Genomic DNA, 23,737 nt, shown 5'->3' with positions numbered 1-23,737 from the left:
GATGGTACAGTCATTATGTTCTAGTATACTTTATCATGCATCCTCTCAAAGTACACAATGAGAACCATCTTACTGGCTTTCTTTCCAAGTATACACAATATATAAATAATATTTATATAAATATATATTGTTAGATCTTACTTGTTCTGACACTGTAGTTTATGGCATTTTGACAAAGTTGCAGTAGTTTCTGGTGGGGTTCTCCATTATCTTTCAAATTTAGATCCAAAAGCATCTTAAGTTGTTCTGGGTCCTGCCATTCACAGACCTAAAAAGTGGTAAATGGGAATTACATTTTGTAGCATACATATCAATTTGTTAGTTTGTCTTTCTTATTCTAACTAGCAGAAGATCAGCTAACAGTCAATCCAGGCTAAAATATGGAGTGACATATAGCCCTCTATCGTTCTTAAACTAGTGTAAACTGCTATAAGTCAATGAGAACATCAACAATTGGATGATGAAGAACACATATGCAAGTCTACATTTACTGTGTGTTCTATATATTGACAAAAATACAAAGTCATTGACTTACTATGCTTTCCATTAGGTATCTATGAGAGACATCTCCAGATAGGGGCTGCCGTTCATTTATTGTTATACATCTCAACCGGTTGTCTTATTTGCTGCATCATTCCCAGAAATGATTATCTTAATATTATATTACTTGACCTATGATGTCCTGCTAGTTGGATTCTCCCCTTCTATTCTTTGCTATGTAGCTATCCTCGCAGTTGTGAAGTCATTGATATGTACATAGGTCCTGCCAACAAATACTCTGAGAAGGAGTGGATGGATAACAGCTTTAGGTGAAACACATATAGCCTATGACCGGGCAGCTGGTCTATTTTTCCAAAATGCTTTAATCCTGACACTTCCTAGCCTGATGTTTGATCTTCTGTGTGAACTTCTAATTACTGCCAAATTACATTTCACACCTTTGTACTGACTCTTAGAGTAATTAATTATAACTAAGACTTGTCTGAAGATATTGTAAATTGTTGCCGTGTTTTTGGTCTGTTGACAAGCACGAGGGTTTGTTCTAGAGAACCACTCGGTAAAACAATATAGTCCATGCATCCAAAGTGAACTCATCACAAGTGAACTATGGGCGACACTGGTCTAGCTAGACATCCATATCATTCATGTTTTCCTCCAATTTTTCTTTACACACCTCACTTGGAAAATATCATATTAACCTTAGAAAGTCTCCCAAAAATACCCTGGTCCTCTTGTGAACCCCTTATTTCATGCATTCACCCTCTGTTAATATTTGGTATGCCACTCGTACAAATCCCACCTGCTTCTGAACCCCTTATTTCATGCTCTGACCTGCTATTTATTCTTAGTTTTTCTTCACTCCTGCTGATAATTTCTAATAAGGGTTTGTCAGGGTTCAGCCCCAGCCCTGCAAACTGCCAGGCGTGGCCGCCCCTTTAAGTGGGTGCCTGGAGTTAAATTCCTCTCCACAGCTTGCTGTCCTGTTTATTTCTGTTTGTATTTTATGTACCTTTGCCCTCTTTCCCTTATACATCTCAGCTCCTCACTCCATCCCCTGTGTTCTTTGCCTTGTTGCTTGTCCTTTGTGGCATCCTGTAACATGTATGCATGTCTTGCTATGTATATAATTAATGTGCTGTGTATTTATGTTCAGCTGTGTTTTGTTATACCTTTACCCTGCCTCCCTCGCCTGAAGCCTAGACAACTCACACCTGATCTGATGAACAGGATTTATATCCCTGCCTCTCAGTAACAGAGGTGTGAGTTCATGGAGTTCTTTAAGTTAAGTTCTTTGGAGCCATAGTTCATGACAGATGCTGGATATGCCTGTTGGATTTGCCTACCTTTTTTGCTTGCTACCTGTCCCAGACCCTTTTGAATACTTACCTGGACTTTTCTACTCTCATACTCCTCAGCAGTCTGTATGCATGATATGCCTCCTACTCTGCTGCTTCTGGTGAGATGCCTTGCTTTGCTTTTGTAATATAACCTATAACCAAACATTCTGCTTGTGTCCTTCGTGAAGTTTGTTTCAATCACTGCGTTCTTACACTCCCGCACTCTGGACTCCAACATCCAGTTAAGGGCTGCAATATGATGAGCCTGACAGGGTTCTTTTTTGTGTGTTCCTGTCTTGCTTGTTTGCAATTATTGAATTGCTTGGTTTAAAGCATAAGCTGACTATCAACTAATCTGTTCACATGGGATGTGGCCTTTGTTTGGTACAACAATGCATTCACTGGTCCAAAGTAAACTCATTACAAGTGAACAGTTGGAGTTACACTCAAGGTAAATTGCAGGGAATGTAAACACTATCTTCTTTTGGCATTACTAGGTGTTTTAAGTTACTTATTTGTTCTCACTAGCTTGAACTTTCTATCCTGGTTCTTCTTCTCTTCCTTTTTTCTTTACCTTACTGCATCTCCACCCTCTCACAAAGACCGCAGCGGTCACTCGCCTTATGCCTCGATCTTCTCCCTTTTGTACTTATTCTCCCCTCATTGTAATAGCACTATGGAACCTGCTGGTGCTTTATAAATAAAATGTAATGTGACATAGTAATGAATCTGCCATGTATTATACAGATGTCTTATCGAGATGAGGTGTAAACAAATGGTAGAATGTCTGTGACACAATTTTGGCTCTGAAAACCACAATAAACACTAGCTTTGGGTGAGATGTTTTGCACATAACATGGTGACACTGAGTGTTAGAGTAATCCAAACACTGGAAAGATAGCATCCATAAGGGCTGAGTTTAATACTCGTGTTTTAGGAAAGAAAGGAGAAAAATGAGACAAGAGTGGAGAGAGAGAGAGACCATCAATGTAAGCTACATTGAAAATTTTTTTTAAGACTGCAGTGTTTAGACCTTAGCCATTGCCAAATAATTATCCTCTCTATAGGGCTGCAGGTTGGCTACACCAGCATTTGGATAACAGCCAATATAGTCTGTTGATATAGCTGGAATATATAAAAAACATAGAGAGTAAACACAAAAAGCATTATTGGTGTTATAAAACATAGTTACAGAATCTATTATATATCAACAAGAAAGGAGGGGGAGCTACACAAAGAGTAGCATTCATGTGTCAAACGAAAATGATGTGCACTCTTCTTCCAACAAAGCATTTTTTTCTTCCAATTATCTTCCCCAGTATGTACAGTATAAATTATCTGACATGCAAGCTATAATGCCTAGCTCTATATAGTGCCATCCCAATCTATTTACATTAATATGCGAGTAATCCTTCATTTGCTAGATGCCCCAATGCTATTAATAAATCCTGCAACATAATCAGTTTAGGAAACACCTATTTCAGGATTTATGTCCTTTCTCTATGTAAAATATATATTAATTTGACAGTCAATTCTTTAAACTCAAAAAATGTACATCGGGTGGGATCAAAATGAGAAACTGTGTCACTGATAGGGGACACTTTTATCTTCCACTGCATCTGTTAAAGGGCATTAACAGATGCAGAAATAAGGAAGAAACTTGGTGCCGAATGCCCAGGTCAAACCATTTAAATGGAATGTGGAACAACATGAATATAACATTACTTTATCTTTGAAGGAATACTTTCTAAATCAACCACACAATGTTTGTAATCATCCTTTTAAATTTGGAGGTACAAGCAATACATACTTCTATTAAGGTGTCATAAAAAGCATCAAGGATGTAGACCATGGTCTCAGATGATGGTGGCAAATGTTTTATTTTAGATGGTGCATTATTTTGCTTATAATCAATGTCTTATTGAAGGCTCCATATTGGTAACCAAAAGTTGATGTAGGAACCTACTATAAAGCCTTTTTAAATACAAGTCATGTGAGTGGCCCTTGGTTTGGAAGGTTTTATAGTTAACTTTTCTAGTTAAACCACCCAGCCATATAATTTAATAAAAGTGCTGCTACTTGTGTATATTTTATTATTTACTATTCACACAGCCCAAGGCATGGGTGTGTAATGGGCAAGGACCAAGATCACAATATTTGGTTATGGGACCAAATATTATGGGTGATGGGATATTAACTGAGTAAAATCAAGACTTAATTTAATTATGCCATCACTACACATGGGAATAGGAAAACAAAGATTTTACAGTGCCAGGTAATGCAGTAAGGTAGAGAGAGTAAGAGAATGAGAGGTTAGGGAGTGAGTATATATGTATGTATAAGTGTGTGTGTTAGCATGAGTATTTATGTATACGTGTGTGTTAGCGTGTGAATATATGTGTGTGTTAGCATGTGTATGTGTGTGTGTGAGTAAGTATGTGTTCCAGTGCATATGTTATTTACCGTGGTGGGCAAGGCACACCTATAAGGTGCCAACCCTCCCCTAGTTTGTGTGTGTATTCCATGGGTCAATAGTGAAACTGTATAATATCCTCTGGTATGGATTTTTTTTCTGGAAAATAAACTTTTTTGGAGTTGCATTTGCAGATTTTGTAATGAAACAGGGAAACCACAGCTCAACAGAAAGCAATATTGATCTTCAATTGTTACTGGACTATAACTCGTATCATCATTTGCTAGACACTTGTGTAGGTAAGGGTTTATAGAGTGACTATATTTTAGCACCTTGCTTACTCAAATAACACACTTTACGTTAAAGCCTGGTAAAGGCATATAAATATACTACATACTTCTTGTATTACAAAGGACAAATTAAAACAAGAAAACGATTTACCTTCTCTGTTACATCGGTTGCTTTTTGTACAACCTCCTTCATTAGTAGTCTGTATACATCATCAATAAATTTTTCTCCGGAATTGTAATCAATGATTGGTCCATTAAGTATGACGCCGTCCACGAGTACTGCATTCTTTTTCATGTTCCTTGCTTCTTGTGTGTTTGAATGAGCTGAAAACAAAATCACCACAATTAGAAACACAGTCCTTCTGGGGATGCAGCTATTTCACTGCTTAAATTAGTTTTTGTTCAGGTAATGGCCATTATTATTTTTTTTCTTATAGCACAATGGGGATACCATCGAGCCTTTGGAAAGAGACAAGCAAGTTCATTGGGAATTTACTGCGTTTGCCCATGTAAGGCAAGATATTCACAAAGGCATGGATATTACAATTCAAAGAAAGACATAATGGAAATAATTACTGTAACATGGCTCATCATAGCTCAAATACTACTGTGAATTCTGGCTGAAGGAGGATGCTACTAGTCACCAGAATATAATAAAAATAATCAAAATTATGATTATACCTACATTACAGATTTCCTTTAGATGTGTACGTATGGCATCTGTGGATTTACTTTAATAAACAGACTTTTTACCCTTCACAAAAAAAAACACTAAATCCATGAACTTTTCTATGCAATGCCATTTTGGTATATGTGCTCACAAACTGAACAAAAGACATGTTAGCCTGCAGAGACTGCTCTGAAGAACTTGCATTTACTCAATCATTGCAGTCACTGCAGATAGAAGAGGTGGAGCTGGCAGCATTCAGCACAGGGGCAAGTCAACAGCAGGGGCCCATTAACAAAGCAGCCCAGGACACATCTGCCTCACACAATGTTTACTATCCGGTCCTGTCCAAAACATATTTACAGAACTGGACCAATCAGGACTTAATTGTTGCCTAAGCCCCAGTTCAACCTACACCTAAGACCAATCAACATTCCTGGGATCTGTCCAGGTTTAACCTGGATTCTTCTAGGTCAATTTTTCTTTACCTGGACAGGAGGATGGTGCTTGACCATGCCTTCCCCCTCCCACTCCCCACTTGCTAATGAGTGTCTGGTGTCAGCATTACTCCTATGCATGACTAACCCTGCACCCTTCACAAAGCCCCCCCCCAAAAGACAAAGAACTCTTGGTTTTCTACCCTGAGAAGTTCCCAGGTATGCCCATCAAATATCCTTATTATGTTTTTATACAAATAGTTTAACATACCTGAAATTATTTTATCAGAACTACCTCTATGTTGTACTTTGTTTTTTAGTCTGCGCAATGGTTTTGGACACATCAGGTTTAAAATGGGCCTCTTCACCTCAACATATATTTGCAAACAATGCGCCATTTTTAACAATTGGGGAAGAGAGGAATAATGATGAGGCTCGTGAGGACAAGAAGTTAAGATCGGGGCTTCTTTGGTATTCACATAAAGTGAATTTGGATTATGTATACAGTGGAAAAAAAAATATTTGATCCCCTGCTGATTTTGTACTTTTGCCCTCTGACAAAGACATGATCAGTCTATAATTTTAATGATAGGTTTATTTGAACAGTGAGAGACAGAACAACACATTTCAAATAAGTTATACATTGATTTGCATTTCACTAAGTGAAATACCGTATTGGCCCGAATATAGGCCGCACTTTTCCCCCCCACTTTAAGTCTTTAAAGTGGGGGTGCGGCCTATATTTGGGGTCTAGCGCCCGACGCCCGGGACATGCAGTTCCGGGGGCCGGGCAGGCAACAGGGTTAGGATACAGATCCCCCGCAGCGGTCCAGGGGACCCGTATCCTACTCTCTGATACGCTCAGACAGCCTCCCCTGGCGGCACTTTCCATGGGGGCACTGCCGGCACGGGAGATTGTCTAAGCGTATCGTGTAGACGTTCACCGGCTGCGGCGATGCGCGCGTAAACAACCTCCGCTGCCAGCACGTCTGCACGATGTGCTTTAACAATCTCCCTTGCCGGGAATTCCCCCAAGACTTACCAGAGCAGACTCCTGGGTGTCTTGCGGGGCCGGTGGGGGACATCTACGCAATACGCATATACAATTTCTGGAGTTGTATACGCGTATTGCGTAGATGTCCCCCTCCGGCCCTGCAAGATACCCGGGAGTCTGCTCTGGTAAGTCGGGGGGGCAGAGTGGCAGCATATCTCAAGGGGGGGAGGACAGAGTGGCAGCATATCTCGAGGGGGGGAGGACAGAGTGGCCGCATATCTTGGGGGGGCAGAGTGGCAGCATATCTCGAGGGGGGAGGACAGAGTGGCAGCATATCTCAGGGGGGGACAGAGTGGCAGCATATCGGGGGGACAGAGTGGCAGCATATCTCGGGGGTGGGGGGGACAGAGTGGCAGCATATCTATTACAAAACATTTTCTTTAATAAAGCACCAAACTTTTAGGGTGCGGCCTATATTCGGGTGCGGCCTATATCCGAGCCAATACGGTAAGTATTTGACCCCTTTGCAAAACATAACTTGTAGTTGGCCACCAGGTTTGCACACATCTCAGAGGGATTTTGTTCCACTCCTCTTTGCCGATCCTCTCCAAGTCATTAAGGTTTCAAGGCTAATGATTGGCAACCCAAACCTTCAACTCCCTCCACAGATTTTCTATGGGATTAAGGTCTGGAGACTGGCTAGGCTACTCCAGGACCTTAATGTGCTTCTTCTTGAGCCACTCCTTTGTTGCCTTGGCCGTGTGTTTTGGGTCACTGTCATGCTGGAATACCCATCCACGACCCATTTTCAATGCCCTGGCTGAGGGAAGAAGGTTCTCATCCAAGATTTGAAGGTACATGGCACCATCCATCGTCCCTTTGATGCGGTGAAGTTGTCCTGTCCCTTTAGGAAAAAAAACACCCCCAAAGCATAATGTTTCCACCTCCATGTTTGACAGCGGGGATGGTGTTCTTGGGGTCATAGGCAGCATTCCTCCTCCAAACATGGCAAGTTGAATTTGGTCTCATGTGACCGCGACACTTTCACCCAGTTCTTCTCTGAATCATTCAGATGTTCATTGGCGAACTTCAGACGGGCCTGTACATGTGCTTTCTTGAGCAGGGGGACCTTGCGGATGCTGCAGAATTTCAGTCCTTTATGGCATAGTGTGTTACCAATTGTTTTCTTGGTGACTATGGTCCCAGCTGCCTTGAGATCATTGACAAGATCATCCTGTGTAGTTCTGGGCTGATTCCTCACCGTTCTCATGATCATCAAAACTCCACGAGGTGAAATCTTGCATGGAGCCCCAGACCGAGGGAGATTGACAGTTATTTTATGTTTCTTCCATTTGCAAATAATTGCACCAACTGTTGTCATTTTCTCACCAAGCTGCTTGGCAATGGTCTTGTGTAGGTCTACAATTTTGTCCCTGACATCCTTGGACAGCTCTTTTGTCTTGGCCATGGTGGAGAGTTTGGAATCTGATTGATTGCTTCTGTGGATAGGTGTATTATACAGGTAACAAACTGAGATTAGGAGCACTTCCTCAGAGAGTGCTCCTAATCTCAATTTGTTACCTGTATAAAAGACACCTGGGAGCCAGACATCTTGCTGATCGATAGGGCATCCAATACTTATTTCACCTTAAAATGCAAATCACCTTATAACTTATTTGAAATGCGTTATTCTGGATTTTTGTTGGTATTCTGTTTTACTGTTCAAATAAAACTACAATTCAATTTATAGACGGATCATGTCTTTGTCAGTGGGCAAACGTACAAAATCAGCAAGGAATCAAATATTGTTTTCCTTCACGGTAGGTTATTTATTGTAATATGTAAATATGATATATACTGCATGTTTAATTAATGTATTGAACTTTAATACATAGGTTTTGAGAAAAGTAATGAGAAAAGTTGCGGGATTTTAATGTAAGCACAAACTGCGCTCTCTGCAATCACACCTTGTATGTACAACCAGATCTATTACATAGAATATATGTAGGTTAAAACATAATATATAAATACACTTAATTATTCTCTTCACTACTTGTGGCTGTTTTGGTGTAGTGAAGCTTTAAACAGTGCTCCCTTTTGCTCTCCAAAACTGCTCAAGTCACACATCATTAACTCCTTCATTACCTGTGTAACTAGACCGTGTTCTTTTTACACAGTACATTAAAGCTCTAGTTTTCCTGTCTGGATTAATTCAGTTCGACTACATTTGCCAATTCTATGGGTTCAAATGAAGGTAAATTTAGAATGTGAATTATAGTGAAAAGGATCAGTAATCTAGCAACTGGAAGACTAATTTATTTTGTATCTAACAACTGGAAAAAAGTGCTTAATAATATAGTAAATTCTTAAAAGAATGTATTCTCTAGGTAAAACTTTAGCTATGTGAATCCTGGATTAGGGATGAAGATACTTTATAAAAAATAAATAGGCTAATCTGTGGATTAAGGATTACTAACAGCAAGGTGAATTCGGATATTTAATTCAATGGCAATGATACCGCTTAGCAGACCAACTTCCTCCAAAGTATGAATCAGCATATCTGACAGGGAATGAGGAAGCCGCCTCTTGCAAACTCTCCTCCAAAACAAGAATCAGCCTATCCGAATGAGAATGAGGAAGCTGTCTCTAGTGGATTTTCAGGGAAGTGAAGGTACTCTCATAGAAGGGGGTCCAGGCAGACCAGAAGAGGAGACCACCAGATGACCGGAACACTGCTTAGCAGACCGACCTCCTCCAAGGCAGGAAGCCGGAACACAGGTTACAGGGACAGGACACCCCTCAGCCAGGGCTCAAGGCAGGACACCCCACCGCCGGGGCTCAGGACAGGACTCAGGTTAACCCACTCTTGCAGACTCAGGTATGCATCATAACAGGCAGGAAGGGGTGATGCAGGAGTTATTGCGCAGTAGCGGCCGCTGATGGGCGGCGCTCGCGTACTGACGCAGCGCTTAATACGATACATATATTCAAGGGGTATGACAAGTCAAGACTAAGACTAAGACTAAGACAAACCAATATATTAGGTGGAGAGACACAACAAAGGAACAAGGACCACAAGGGATGAGTGAGGAGCCGGGATCCGTGGACACTTCTCCTTTAAGCAACGATAGGACATCTTAATTGGGACATGGGGAGAGGAGAGAAGAACCGAAATCCTCAGATGATTCAGGGAAAAGAGGGCAAAGGTACATAAGAGACAGACAAACATGAATACAGGAACTAGCCTAGGACTATGTGATAACAATTGGAGATTCCGTCACATCATAGGAGGGGGGGTTGTGTCACACCTACCGTGTCCGCCGGGGACCCGCACCGCTCTGCCGCGCTGGTCTGCCGCTGATGGGCGTCGCTCGCGTACTGACGCAGGCATGCTGCGGCGGCTCGCATAACGTTGGGCGCAAGCCATGGGCGGTATGCCCATGGCAGTTTCACAGCACTGTGTGAGCCGCTGAGGCACGCCCACGGCGTGCGCCCAATGTTATGCAAGTAAATGAGCGAGTTGGAAAAAAGTTTTACCAGTAAATGTTAATTCATGTAAACTATGTGAACAATTTTTTTTAATAAAAGCATTGATTGAGAAAAATATTTTGTTTTTATTTCCTTTTTTTTTCAACCTGCCCCCCCCAGTTATGCACATCTGCCCCCTGGCTTGCCACTTTGCCCCAGAAATGCCTTATACCCCATATATGCCACTGTTCCCCATGATATGCCTTTTAACCCTCTAAATGCCACTGTGCCCCATGATATGCCTTTTAACCCCCTATGTGCCACTCTGCCTCCAGAATTGCCTTACACCCCTATATGCCACTCTGGCATTTAGGGGGTTAATGGGCATATTATGGGTCAGAGTGGCATATAGGGAGCTATAAGGCATTTCTGGAGGCAGAGTGGCGTATAGAGGGTTAAAAGGCATTTCTGGAGGCAGAGTGGCATTAAGGGGGTTAAAAGGAATTTCATACAGCACTCTGCCTCCAGAAATGCCTTATGCCCCCCATTTAACACTCCCTCCCCCCCCCCCATCCTCCAAACTTACCGGAGCTTCTGAGTCCCCGGTGCATAGTCCGGGCAGCGTGTAGAGCTGTACGCGATTCGCGTAGACAATTTACGCAGCAGCCGGGAGGAGGTGCGGTTAGCGGCAGGGGTTGTCTGCGTCCATCGAGCAGACCTTCCCTGGCTGTCAGAGATCACGGAGACAACCCCCGCCGCTAACCGCACCTCCTCCCGGCTGCAGCAGAGGTTGTGTACGCGAATCGCGTAGAGCTCTACACGCTGTCCGGGCAGCGTGTAGAGCTCTACGTGAACCTGGATCCTCCTGCCCCCCCCCACTTACTTGTACTTCTGAGTCCCTGGTGCTTAGTCCGGGCAGCGTGTAGAGCTCTACGCGATTCGCGTAGAGCTCTACACACTGCCCACACTAAGCTCTACGCGAATCGCGTAGAGCTCTACACGCTGCCCGGACTAAGCACCAGGGACTCAGAAGTACAAGTAAGTGGGGGGGGGGCAGGAGGATCCAGGTCCCCTGCATCGCTGCGGGGGATCTGGATCTTAGTCTCACAGTCAGACCTAGTTGAGGTCTGATTATAAGACGACCCCGATTATAAGACGAGGGGTCTTTTTCAGAGCATTTGCTCTGGAAAAAACCTTGTCTTATAATCGAGCAAATACGGTATAATGTGTGTGGGAGCATGAAATGAGAAAGAAGAAAATCACAGCTAAACAGCAACACTGAAAAATGTTAAACGAGCCTTTGTCCCAAAATGTACTACGAGTAAGAAACCGTAGTGTCATTAAGGGGTTAAAGCAAGACATCCATATGTAGATATACAGTCCAATGACAATTGAATCATACAACTGAATAATATATTTTTAAATACTCAGATAATGGCACCTAGTTACAATAACTGCAAACAACATAAACAATATAAAAGACAGAGTGCCAACAAAAGCACCGTTTTCTATAAAAGGGGGAAGGTATGTTAGATTAAATCTAATGTAGAACTGCCTGACACTATCTGGCACTTCTAGGTTTCACTAGATATTATCTCTGTATGTGACACGGCATTACAAATAATCGCATACCTTTCTCGCCTCAGCTAACAGTAGATTTTTAACGGGTGCTTTATTACCATGATCATGGTTTTAAATAACAAATATATTTTTGATATGAAATCTATGGTGTCAAAATAACATTCAACCATGTACAAATCATAAATTCAAACTTAAATTGTTATTCTGTTCTACATGCATTTTTAGCCTTATATCACATGTATGTTTTAGTTGGTATAAAGTATGTTAAATATGTTGTGTTTGTTAATTATCCAAATGTGCTTCCGTATTTTATTTCAATCAGAGTTCTTATATTTTTTCACCATAACCTAATATTCTGTTTGTAGTCCACCGTAATACTCCATTTTCATTAAGATTAGATTTTATTTGGTATTAAATTTGACCTTATATTTCTATGCCTGTCAGCTGTGTGAGCCAGTGTTTTCCAGAGAACTGATAACTTATAGCCTAAGGTACTGTCAAAATTCAACAAGCACAGTCGCTTTTATCTGTGTTCCCTTGAAGCCGAAGTGCTAATCACATGACCATTTATAGATTTGGTCTTTAGCAGGTAGCCAAACATGTTACTCATTGGCTACATATTTAGGTTGGTCTGTATTACAGTGTTTAAAATGCCAAAAACAAAACTTTAGATAAATACAGTAGTTGTATTGGAAGCTTCATAAATTATAGTCTAAACAGAGATTCTCATAATTTTTATAACACAGCACCCTTTACACAGTTCTTTGGTAAGTATCATATTTTTAAAATAGTTTTTTACAAAATACTATTGCTATCTGATAAGAAGCATTGATGGAGAAGCATTGATTAGTTTCTATCCCTCCAACCCTGGGATCAGTAGAGCAAGCAATTAAGCACTATTACTGTTTCTGGTAAATAATGCTTTCTTAAATGTCCTGATCTCCCATAACAAATTAGCCCAGTGTCACCCACTCCTTTCACCAGTATTCATCTCTGTCGGGCTTAAGTGCCATCATCAATGATGAAACTCAGTGTTTAATAAGGATTCACTACAGAGTAGTAGGGTCACTGGTGCCTGGGTGCAGGATTTCCTCGGCATTACTATTAATAAGCATGGCTATAACATTGATTAGACCCTCATGTGATGACCCAACGCTTCTGTTCCTACCCCTTCCTGTTAATGCTCCTACCCTTCTATTCTATACCCATCCCTTCCTATTAACCCCTCAATGACAACTAATGTGCCAGGCACATTATGAAAAAATCCCCTTAACTACAATTGACATGCCTGGCAATTGACTGCATAGTGATCTCAATAATTAAGTTAATGCAATATAAAAAATCATTACATGAAATAATTAAAGTATCACGTGTTTAATTACATTAATAAAATAATTGATTTCAGGTGTGTATATCATTTTTTTAACTTGTATTTTTTTCATTTTGCTATCCTGTGGCCATGTCCTATTTGTGAAATGTATATAACCCCATAAAAAATATTTTTAAAAACTTTCCATGCATGGTTTTAAAATTTGTCAAAGCTTGGGGTAGTAAATTGTTTTGTATTTTTTTACACATTTTATACTTGAAGTATGAATTTATAGCTCCTGGTATATGTCACTGCCAAACAACACCCCAATATATGTTAAGCAACATCTCCCGAGTACAGTGATTATCAGAATTAGGGTTATTTAGTTTAGAAAAAAGACGGCTTAGGGGGGACTTAATAACTATGTATAAATATATAAGGGGACAGTACAGAGATCACTCCCAGGACCTATTTATACCCAGGACTGTATCTATGTAGCTAGCAGAAAGAAGGTTTCTACACCAGCACAGACGAGGGTTCTTTACAGTAAGAGCGGTGAGACTATGGAACTCTCTGCCAGAGGAAGTGGTAATGGTAAACTCGATAAAAGAGTCCAAAAGGAGCCTGGACGTGTTTCTTGAAAGCAATAATATTACAAGTTATGGATATTAGATTAATAGGAACAGAACGTTGATCCAGGAATTTATTCTGGAGTCGGGAAGGAATTTTCCCCCTGGTATGGGGCAATTGGCATCTGCTTCCTAAGGGTTTTTGACTTCCTCTGGATCAACACAGTAGGGACACAATAGGTATATAGGTTGAACTTGATGGACTTTGGTCTTTTTTCAACCTTATGAGCTATGTTAATATGTTACAGTGATACCACCCATGCATAGGTGTGTTGGGTTGCTTGGGGACTGGTCATCCAGTGCCCTTGTACTATTTTGGACATCTTTGAAACCGGCCAATTCAATTTATCCCAATTAAACCATATATTTTTGAAAACTAGACACCCCATGGTATTTTAAACGACAGTATTTCAATACTTTCAATGCACTAATAGCTAACTAACAATAGCGACGGTCTAATAAAATGCACATAATAGTGGTAAACTCTAGACTTGTGCAAATCGACCAAAAAAAATAGTTTTGTTTCATTTTTGGTCCTTTCGGTTTGGAAAAACTTTGGGGGGCTTTTTCCATTTGAAAACAAATTTGTGGCCACCCTCATCCACTCTCTCGTGCTTTCTCACACTCTCATTCATGCTCTCTCACTCACTCTTTGTCACATTCTCTCACACTCTCACTCACCCTCGTTCCCCCGAGGCTCTGCCCTCTTGTGGAAGTGTGCCTGGAGGCCAGAATAATGAAGACGCATTCACAGAGAAAGAGAAGCATTTCTCAAATTTTGTTAAAATTTAAATTTGTACAAATCCGAATTCAGAAGTCTTCTAAATACTGTAGCTTCCCTTTAAAATGCAGTACCAGCTGAATTATAAGGATAGGTCTCACCTGCTGATTTTAGTGTATAGCTGAAATGGAAAGTTTAATCATTTTGGGAAAACAAATTAAAGAATATGGCCGGGTCCAATAAAGTTTAAAGGAGTCTGTAGAAAATTAAGCCCTGACCTCAGCATCAACCGATAATTGCCAAGCAAAAAAGAGATATGCAAAAGCAGCTTAAAAACAAGGTAAATTAAGCACTTGGCCCTGATGGTACTAATCCATCGGTTTCTAATGAGCCCAGCTCAATGATCGCATGAAAGGGCTAATTAATGCTGAAATATTTTTCCTACTATGGAACTACAGGTCTACAAGCTTAACAACCCTTAAAAATATTTACTAAAGGACAAAACTACAGAAAAAAAAAATCTATTTAGGTATAATTATCTGCTTTAATCAGCTGCCCAGTTTCACAAAAGAAGGGTTATCTGAAAAATTAATTAGCAGGTAATTTGTTGAACTTGGCATTTTGAAATACAAAAAAAACCAACTGTGTCTCCATAAGACACCATCAGTATTATTCACTACAATTATGGTTACTTTAGCATTCTTCTTCTTTTCTTCTTAATAATAATAATAATAATATTCATCATCATCATCATTATTACTTTGGAAGAGGTTTTCATGCCTACAACAGCCTAGAACAGGGAGCCATTTTACTGTTGAGCGTATGCTGCTATAACTACCCTGCCACAACAGAATGGGCTTCCACACATGCCCAATAAATTCACCTCTTTGCAAGGGAAGAATCAAATGCCTCTGAAGAGTGTTTTACACTTTGAGAAGAGCACCCTGCAAGTGTGGTTTATTTAACAGATCAATCATATAATGTTGTTCGTTTAAGAAACAGATGAGGATACAGGAGAATCCTGAATACAGGAGTATCCTGAATTATTATTATTATTATCTTTTATTTATATAGCGCCAACAGTTTACACAGCGTTTAATCTCCATCATGGTGATTTGCTGCTGTCTTCGAAGCAAGTACTACTGGCTGCTTTATTTGTGGCATGGTAGTATGTAATTTGCCTCTGATAATATGGTATTTGCAATACCAGATTTACACTTTAGCTGACCATATGCACAGAGAATACTGAAGCCCATGGAGCAGCGCAGCTTAGTGGAGTGGGCCTTGACAGAGCTAGTGGGTGGGCTTGAAGGAGTAATTTAAATTAATTGGTGCAATTTTGTTATGGGTGTGGCTAATTATATGGGTATATAAATGGGAGACATTTTGTAAGTGGCTCACTTAACTGTTTTTCCAAATCTGGGTTGTCCCACCCAGGGCCGGCCCGACAATGGAGCCGAATGGGGCAACCGCTCCAGGCGGCATTTTTGAAGTGGCGGCACTTTGCCGCCCCAAGCCCCTTTTTTTTTTTTTTTTTTTTTTAAAAGCAAAAGAGAGAGAAAGGGGCGCCGAGTGGTTTTCGCTTACCAAGCTGTCAGTACCCGCTCGGCGCCCCTCTCTCTCTCTCTCTCCTCTGTGACGAGTCTCCCTGTTCGGTCTCGGTGCCGGCTTATAATGCTGAGTGCCGGAAGATCAGTTCCGGCGCTCAGCATTACAAGCCGGCACCGAGACGGAACAGGGAGACTCGCCGCAGGACTGCTGAAAGGTAAGTACAAGGGGGGGGACGGAGGGAGAGGAAGGGTAGATAAGGGGGGGGGCATTTTAAAATTCGCCCCAGGCGGCATTTTGCCTTGGGACGGCCCTGGTCCCACCCTCCCTTCCTATAATAGGTGGTTGTGGAGCTGTCTACCCCGTTATTTCACAGCAGCTGGGATAGTTAGGGATAGTTGTTTTGATACAGTGGGTTTTGGTTTGATTTTACTAATTTGACTTGGTTCAAGTTAGTTTGTTAGGTTTCGAGCTGGCCTGTGGCTCAGAACCTGGGGTGGTGTAGGGATGTCTCGGTATGCCCCTGCATCGGTTATTTGGTTTATTTGGGTGGTGTAGGGGTGTCTCCGTATGCCCTACATTGGTTATTATTTGGTTATTCTGTGTGGTGTAGGGGTGTCTTGTTTTGCCCCTACATTAGTTATTATTTGGTTAATCTGTGTGGTGTAGGGGTGTCTTGGTATGCCCCTACAGTGGTTAATTGGTTAATGGGGAGGCACCTGGTATGTGGTGGTGCCAATGTTCATATGGTTAATATGTTTATAATTTGGGGCTCATAGTCATTGTTTATGAAGGGGAAATATGTTATCACTGTTTAATTGTGATGGTCTGTTTTGACAATATATATTGTAAATTGTTAATAAAGCTGTGGAAATTATATTTGCACTTAATAAAGGTGTGTGTTTATTTTGGGGGGAAATGTTGGTTTGTGGGTACGGTTATCCTATGGCACATTCGACTATGCCCCTGTCAAGGCTTTCCCCACACCCAAAACAAAATACAATGTGAGGATGTGTGGGCAATTTTGGTTTGAGATCATAACTCCCTCTGTAACCTTATAGCAAGTGACCTGTCCATGTGAATATGGCAGTTCATGGTGGCTACTAATGCACCAAATACTAAAGATCAAATTCAAATGAAAAAAATATTTAATCTGGAATTTAATATACAAGCTTCATTCAGACCCTCCAGTTCCAAATATTTTAATCAATATTCAAATCTATTTTAAGATAGGCAGAAGTCTCATGTACTAGCGATCATACAAAATGGAATGCGTTAAAATGCACTTTAAGTACAAGTAAAACAGAATGCTAGAAGTTAGTTGGACCAGAACACTATTGATGTTTTTTTATGATACACACTTAACACCAAACAAAAAATATATACGGAGAATGTATTAATTTATCAAATTGGTGTGTTATTTCAATGCATTGTATACAAACATCACTCAACTCAACTGAAAGACTGTGATTCACCACGATGTGAGGACCTTTAAAAATGCATTAATATTAAGTGACAAAAATACTTCTACAACTTAGAACCCATAGTGCTCCATGTTGTAGACACAAGGCTTGGCTTGTTTTTTATTGTTTAAAAAAAACATTGCTCTGTTGAGCCCTAACTACAGTATACAGAAATTAAAATCCCAACTATAGTTGGAAGCCTTATCGATTTACCAACCAAAAAGAAAACCATACAAAGTATTCAGGCACAGGGTAGCTCAAACAATTAACCCCCCTCTTTTTCTCTCCCTCCCTCCACAGAGAACCAAATACACAATTTATGAAACAAAGATAATATCAAAACATCTACCTGGGTCTTATGTTTTCCACTACATAGGGTACCCTGGAGAATAGTTTAGGATATATATGTATACTAGACTTGGGCACCAGGGGGCTCTTCGTGTTCGTCTTCGTGCTCGTCTTCGGGGGAAAAAAAATCTTCGTATTCCGCGAATATTCGCCCGTTCCTGTCTTCTCTTCGGGCGAATATTCGCGGACATTCTTCGTGCTCGTTTAATCTTCGTTTTCCTCCTGGTTGCCTAGCAGGGGTTAATACGGGGTTAATAACACATCACAGCAGCAGCAGCTGCCGTGAAGGTACGTGTGTGCAGCTCTATTGGTCGTTTCGGCAGGGGGCTGGTCTGGCATCAACGAGTGAATTGCAGAACTGCAGAATGCACTTCATTCGTTGATGGCAGGCGAGCCCCCTGCCGAAACGACCAATAGAGTTGCACACACATACCGAGGTGTACTGTCCATAGATGTTTAATAAAAGAATAGGGAATATTTTACATTTTTAAATTGATTTTGGACCACTTTACATGCCTAACATTTGCTACCTATTTACAATGGCATACTTTGCAACAACCCAACTTACTTATTGGACAGGACTGGAAAATAGCAGGACTGTCCACCAAAATCTTGGGTGTGTTGGCAGGTATGCTGATGGAAAAATGTTGGACAAGAACTAAAAAATAGCTTAGGGTTAATGTACGGTTATGTTTAAGATTAGTAGCAGTGCACTGGTTTGGTTAAAGATGGATTATGTCTAAATAATAATAATTTAATTTTAATGTTTTTTTTTAAAAAAAAATAGGGGTTTATTTAAATGTATTTTAAAGTTAGATTTATTATTTAGTACTTGATTATATTTATTAAATGTTTATAGTAGCGTTACCTACCGAGCTATAACTACCTATGTGTATTTGCATTTTGCATACCTAGTTTAGCTAAATTAGATGGGACAGGACTGGAAAAAAGCAGGACTGTCCCTGAAAAAGTTGGGTCTGTTGGCAGGTATGTGGATGGAAAAATGTTATAGGGTGAAGTGTGAGTTATAGTGTTAATGTAATGCTATTAGTGAGTGAAGGCCAGGGCAAATAACAAGGAAAAGGTCCTTGTGTTTTGTGCATTGTAAGTGTGTGTGTATGTGTGTTATGTGTGATGTCACTGTGTGTTATATGTGTTATATGTGTTATTGTGTGTGTTATGTTTGGTTGGTTGTGTATCAGAAGGAAAATAATGAAATGGAAAAGGAAATGGGAAAGGCAAATGAGTGGGCAATTGGCGACCCGCTCACCTGTTTCACCCCAGGGCAAAGCACCCAAACACTGTCAGTCTTAGACGTTTGGCAGCAGACTTCCAGAGCTCAGACACAAGGCCCTAGCGTAAGCTGGCCACTCCGGCGGAGGTAGCAGGCGTTGCCACACCGCAAACAGAGGCAGCCAGGGGGGAGAAACTGCCCTTACCATTAGGGACATTTTGGGCATGACTCTAGCCAGGAAGCGAACTGGCAGAGAAGAGATGCTGGCACCACCACCAGCAGCAGCATTGAAAAGGCGAATGAGTGGGCAATTGGCGACCCACTCACCTGTTTCACCCCAGGGCAAAGCACCCAAACACTGTCAGTCTTAGACGTTTGGCAGCAGACTTCCAGAGCTCAGACACAAGGCCCTAGCGTAAGCTGGCCACTCCGGCGGAGGTAGCAGGCGTTGCCACACCGCAGACAGAGGCAGCCAGGGGGGAGAAACTGCCCTTACAATTAGGGACATTTTGGGCATGACTCTAGCCAGGAAGCGAACTGGCAGAGAAGAGATGCTGGCACCACCACCACCACCACCACCACCAGCAGCATTGAAAAATTGGAAAGGCGAATGAGAGGGCAATTGGCGACCCGCTCACCTGTTTCACCCCAGGGCAAAGCACCCAAACACTGTCAGTCTTAGACGTTTGGCAGCAGACTTCCAGAGCTCAGACACAAGGCCCTAGCGTAAGCTGGCCACTCCGGCGGAGGTAGCAGGCGTTGCCACACCGCAGACAGAGGCAGCCAGGGGGGAGAAACTGCCCTTACAATTAGGGACATTTGAGGCATGACACTAGCCAGGAAGCGAACTGGCAGAGAAGAGATGCTGGCACCACCACCAGCAGCAGCATTGAAAAGGCGAATGAGTGGGCAATTGGCGACCCACTCACCTGTTTCACCCCAGGGCAAAGCACCCAAACACTGTCAGTCTTAGACGTTTGGCAGCAGACTTCCAGAGCTCAGACACAAGGCCCTAGCGTAAGCTGGCCACTCCGGCGGAGGTAGCAGACGTTGCCACACCGCAAACAGAGGCAGCCAGGGGGGAGAAACTGCCCTTACCATTAGGGACATTTTGGGCATGACTCTAGCCAGGAAGCGAACTGGCAGAGAAGAGATGCTGGCACCACCACCAGCAGCAGCATTGAAAAGGCGAATGAGTGGGCAATTGGCGACCCACTCACCTGTTTCACCCCAGGGCAAAGCACCCAAACACTGTCAGTCTTAGACGTTTGGCAGCAGACTTCCAGAGCTCAGACACAAGGCCCTAGCGTAAGCTGGCCACTCCGGCGGAGGTAGCAGGCGTTGCCACACCGCAGACAGAGGCAGCCAGGGGGGAGAAACTGCCCTTACCATTAGGGACATTTGATTCATGACACTAGCCAGGAAGCGAACTGGCATCGAAGAGACACTGGCACCACCACCAGCAGCAGCAGCAGCAGAATTGGGAAAGGCGAATGAGTGGGCAATTGGCGACCCACTCACCTGTTTCACCCCAGAGCAAAGCATCCAAACACTGTCAGTCCTTGGCGTTTGGGAGCGGACTTCCAGAGCTCAGACACAAGGCCCTAGCGTAAGCTGGCTACATTGGCGGAGGTAGCAGGCGTTGCCACACCGCAGCAAGTGCAACCAGGGGGGAGAAACTGCCCTTACCATAAGGGACATTTGAGGCATGACACTAGCCAGGAAGCGAACTGGCAGAGAAGAGACACTGGCACCACCACCAGCAGCAGCAGCAGCAGCATTGGAAAAGGCGAATGAGTGGGCAATTGACGACCCGCTCACCTGTTTCACCCCAGGGCAAAGCATCCAAAAACTGTCAGTCCTTGGCGTTTGGGAGCGGACTTCCAGAACTCAGACACAAGGCCCTAGCGTAAGCTGGCTACACCGGCGGAGGTAGCAGGCGTTGCCACACCGCAACAAGTGCAACCAGGGGGGAGAAACTACCCTTACCATCAGGGACATTCGAGGCATGACACTAGCCAGGAAGCGAACTGGCATTGAAGAGAGACACTGGCACCACCACCAGCAGCAGCAGAATTGGGAAAGGCGAATGAGTGGGCAATTGACGACCCGCTCACCTGTTTCACCCCAGGGCAAAGCATCCAAGCACTGTCAGTCCTTGGCGTTTGGGAGCAGACCTACAGAACTCAGACACAAGGCCCTAGCGTAAGCTGGCTACACCGGCGGAGGTAGCAGGCGTTGCCACACCGCAGCAAGTGCAACCAGGGGGGAGAAACTACCCTTACCATCAGGGACATTCGAGGCATGACACTAGCCAGGAAGCGAACTGGCATTGAAGAGAGACACTGGCACCACCACCAGCAGCAGCAGAATTGGGAAAGGCGAATGAGTGGGCAATTGACGACCCGCTCACCTGTTTCACCCCAGGGCAAAGCATCCAAGCACTGTCAGTCCTTGGCGTTTGGGAGCAGACCTACAGAACTCAGACACAAGGCCCTAGCATAAGCTAGCTACACCGGCGGAGGTAGCAGGCGTTGCCACACCGCAGCAAGTGCAACCAGGGGGGAGAAACTACCCTTTCCATTAGGGACATCTGAGGCATGATTTCAGCCAGGAAGCGAACTGGCAAAAGATACTGGCACCACCACCAGCAGCAGCGTTGGAAACGGAAAAAGGTGAATGAGTGGGCAATTGACGACCCACTCACCTGTTTCACCCCAGGGCAAAGCATCCAAAGACTGTCAGTCCTAGGCGTTTGGGAGCGGACTTACAGAGCTCAGACACTAGGCCCTAGCGTAAATTGGCTACACCAGCGGAGGTAGCAGGCATTGCCACACCGCAGCAAGTGCAACCAGGGGGAGAAACTACCTTAAACATTAGAGAGAAAAAATTTAACTTTCCAAGCTAAGAGCTGGGTAACCCAATTTGGGCAGATTGAATTTAAGAAAGGCAATCTGCTCCATCAGATGAGGTGCCATGCGTGAGCGCTGTGGACTCAGTATGTTTCCAGTCATAGAAAACACGCGCTCACTTTGAACAGTGGTTGGCGGACATGATAGAAGCTGCTGCGCAACCCATGAGAGTGCAGGCCACACACTCTTCTTTTCATCCCAGTAGCTAAGAGGATCAACATTAGGAGCAGAAGGAACTTCACAGAGGTAAAGTTTGACCATTTCAGCAGCACTACTCTCCTTTCTGCTGCTAGCTCTGTCAGATGGTCCAACTATACTGCCAAGTGCCTCTTCCCAAAACGCAGCTGCTCCACTCAGCTGTGTTGTGCTGCTTGTGGCACTGCTGCTGATGCTGCTGCTAGGGGTAGCAGACCACATCATCTCTTCCTCCTCCTGCACCTCACCCTCCTCGGACAGCATTCCCATTTTACGCTGCCAGTCACGCACCTTGTTGACCAATTGCTCCCGGTAGCTACTGAGAACATTGAATTTCAAAGCTAGCTTTCCCTTAATTCTTGGATCACAAAGGCACGCTAGCATCATTTCGGGACTCTCTTCCATTCGCTTGCGAAGGTGTACTTTTAGCAGATCCTTCAGCTTCCTGACTATGGCTGCTACGTCAGGATGTAGAGTGCCACCTTGAACAGCCTCACGGTTTCCAAGGAACACATCCATCTTGCTGCCTAGATGGGAGAACACTGGGATTACCTGGGCCAGACTGGCAGTGTTTGAGCTTAAATTTTCTGTGGCATCCCTGAATGGTTTAAGGACTGCCACTAGCTGGGCGATCACTGTCCAATCCTCCCTATTCAATGGAGAGGTAATCCCAATATTGTGCTCTGAGGCAAGATTATGGATTGCCCTCTGCTGCTCCAAAATCCTCTCTAGCATGTCTAACGTGGAGTTCCACCGTGTACTGACATCCTGACGTAGGCAGTGTACGGGAAGACCTGACCTCTCTTGCTCTTCCCTCAAAAGTTGGCTAGCCTTAACACTATGGTGAAAGTGCCCAGCGATCTTTCTGCAGCGGGACAGAACTACTGCTGCCACATTAGTTCCTTCTGACATTGCTGCCTTCACTACAAGATGGATGATGTGGGCTGCACAGCGCACACCAACAATATGACCATCTCGCAGCGCTTTCACCATATTGGCACCTCCGTCAGTTACCACAAAACCAACTTCAACATTGGTGCCCGCCTCTGCTCCCACCCAAAGGCTAAACATTTTCCTAATCGCATGCAGAATATTTTGGGAAGTGTGCTTTTCATCCATCACTTCTGCATGGAGAAGGAATGATCGGTAGCCTGCTGCAGCAACTTCCTTAGACACACCGGGCTGCCACCAGTGTGCTGTCAAAGAAAGAAAGGCATGCTGGGCGCTAGGTGCACTCCACAAATCTGTAGTGAAATGAACACACTGACCAGCAGCCTTGGAAAGCTCCTCTTTCACTGCTGCAACACAGGACCGATACAGCGAGGGGACAATGTTCCTGCTGAAAGTGGAACGTGACGGAACTGTGTATTGTGGAGCCACAGCCGCCATCAATTGTTTGAAAGGCTCCCCTTCAATCATGGAGAAGGATGCCCCTCCAACAGCAATGAACTGACCAATAAGTCGCGTTACTTTATTGGCCTGCTGTTTGGGCATCGTTCTCTTGGAGTGGAATGCCCCAAATTCTTCCAGGGTGGGCTGGGCATGCAGTGCTCCAACCTGCCTTGGTCTCTGGCTGCCAGCACTAGTTGCTGCTGCTGCTGCTGCTATTGGCTCAGAAGAAGAAGCTGTTGGGGTTTTTCCACGGCCACCAGCTATGCTGCCTGCACTAAGTTTTACCTCTGCATCTTTC

The 23,737-nt window shown here is 43.3% G+C and overlaps 1 protein-coding gene across 1 annotated transcript in view; it reads right to left on the bottom strand.

Moving 5' to 3' along the window:
* LOC149300751 (acidic amino acid decarboxylase GADL1) overlaps positions 1–4,845 on the bottom strand; it is a 71,392-nt gene extending 66,547 nt beyond the window's left edge. The window contains exons 1-2 of the mRNA XM_089484719.1: positions 4,693–4,845; positions 142–268 (exon numbers count right to left, since the gene is read on the bottom strand). Of these exons, the coding sequence (XP_089340845.1) occupies positions 142–268; positions 4,693–4,836 (271 nt within the window). The 5' untranslated portion in view covers positions 4,837–4,845. The remainder of the gene's footprint in view (positions 1–141; positions 269–4,692) is intronic.
* Between the last annotated feature and the right edge of the window lie 18,892 nt (positions 4,846–23,737).

This window comes from Sceloporus occidentalis, unplaced genomic scaffold (genome assembly GCF_023333645.1).
Source record: "Sceloporus occidentalis isolate IW3139 unplaced genomic scaffold, rSceOcc1.0.p SCAF_23, whole genome shotgun sequence".
In the NCBI taxonomy this organism is placed as follows: Eukaryota; Metazoa; Chordata; class Lepidosauria; order Squamata; family Phrynosomatidae; genus Sceloporus; species Sceloporus occidentalis.
Note: the sequence above shows the minus strand (reverse complement) of the source record. Positions and strands in the feature narration are given on the sequence as shown.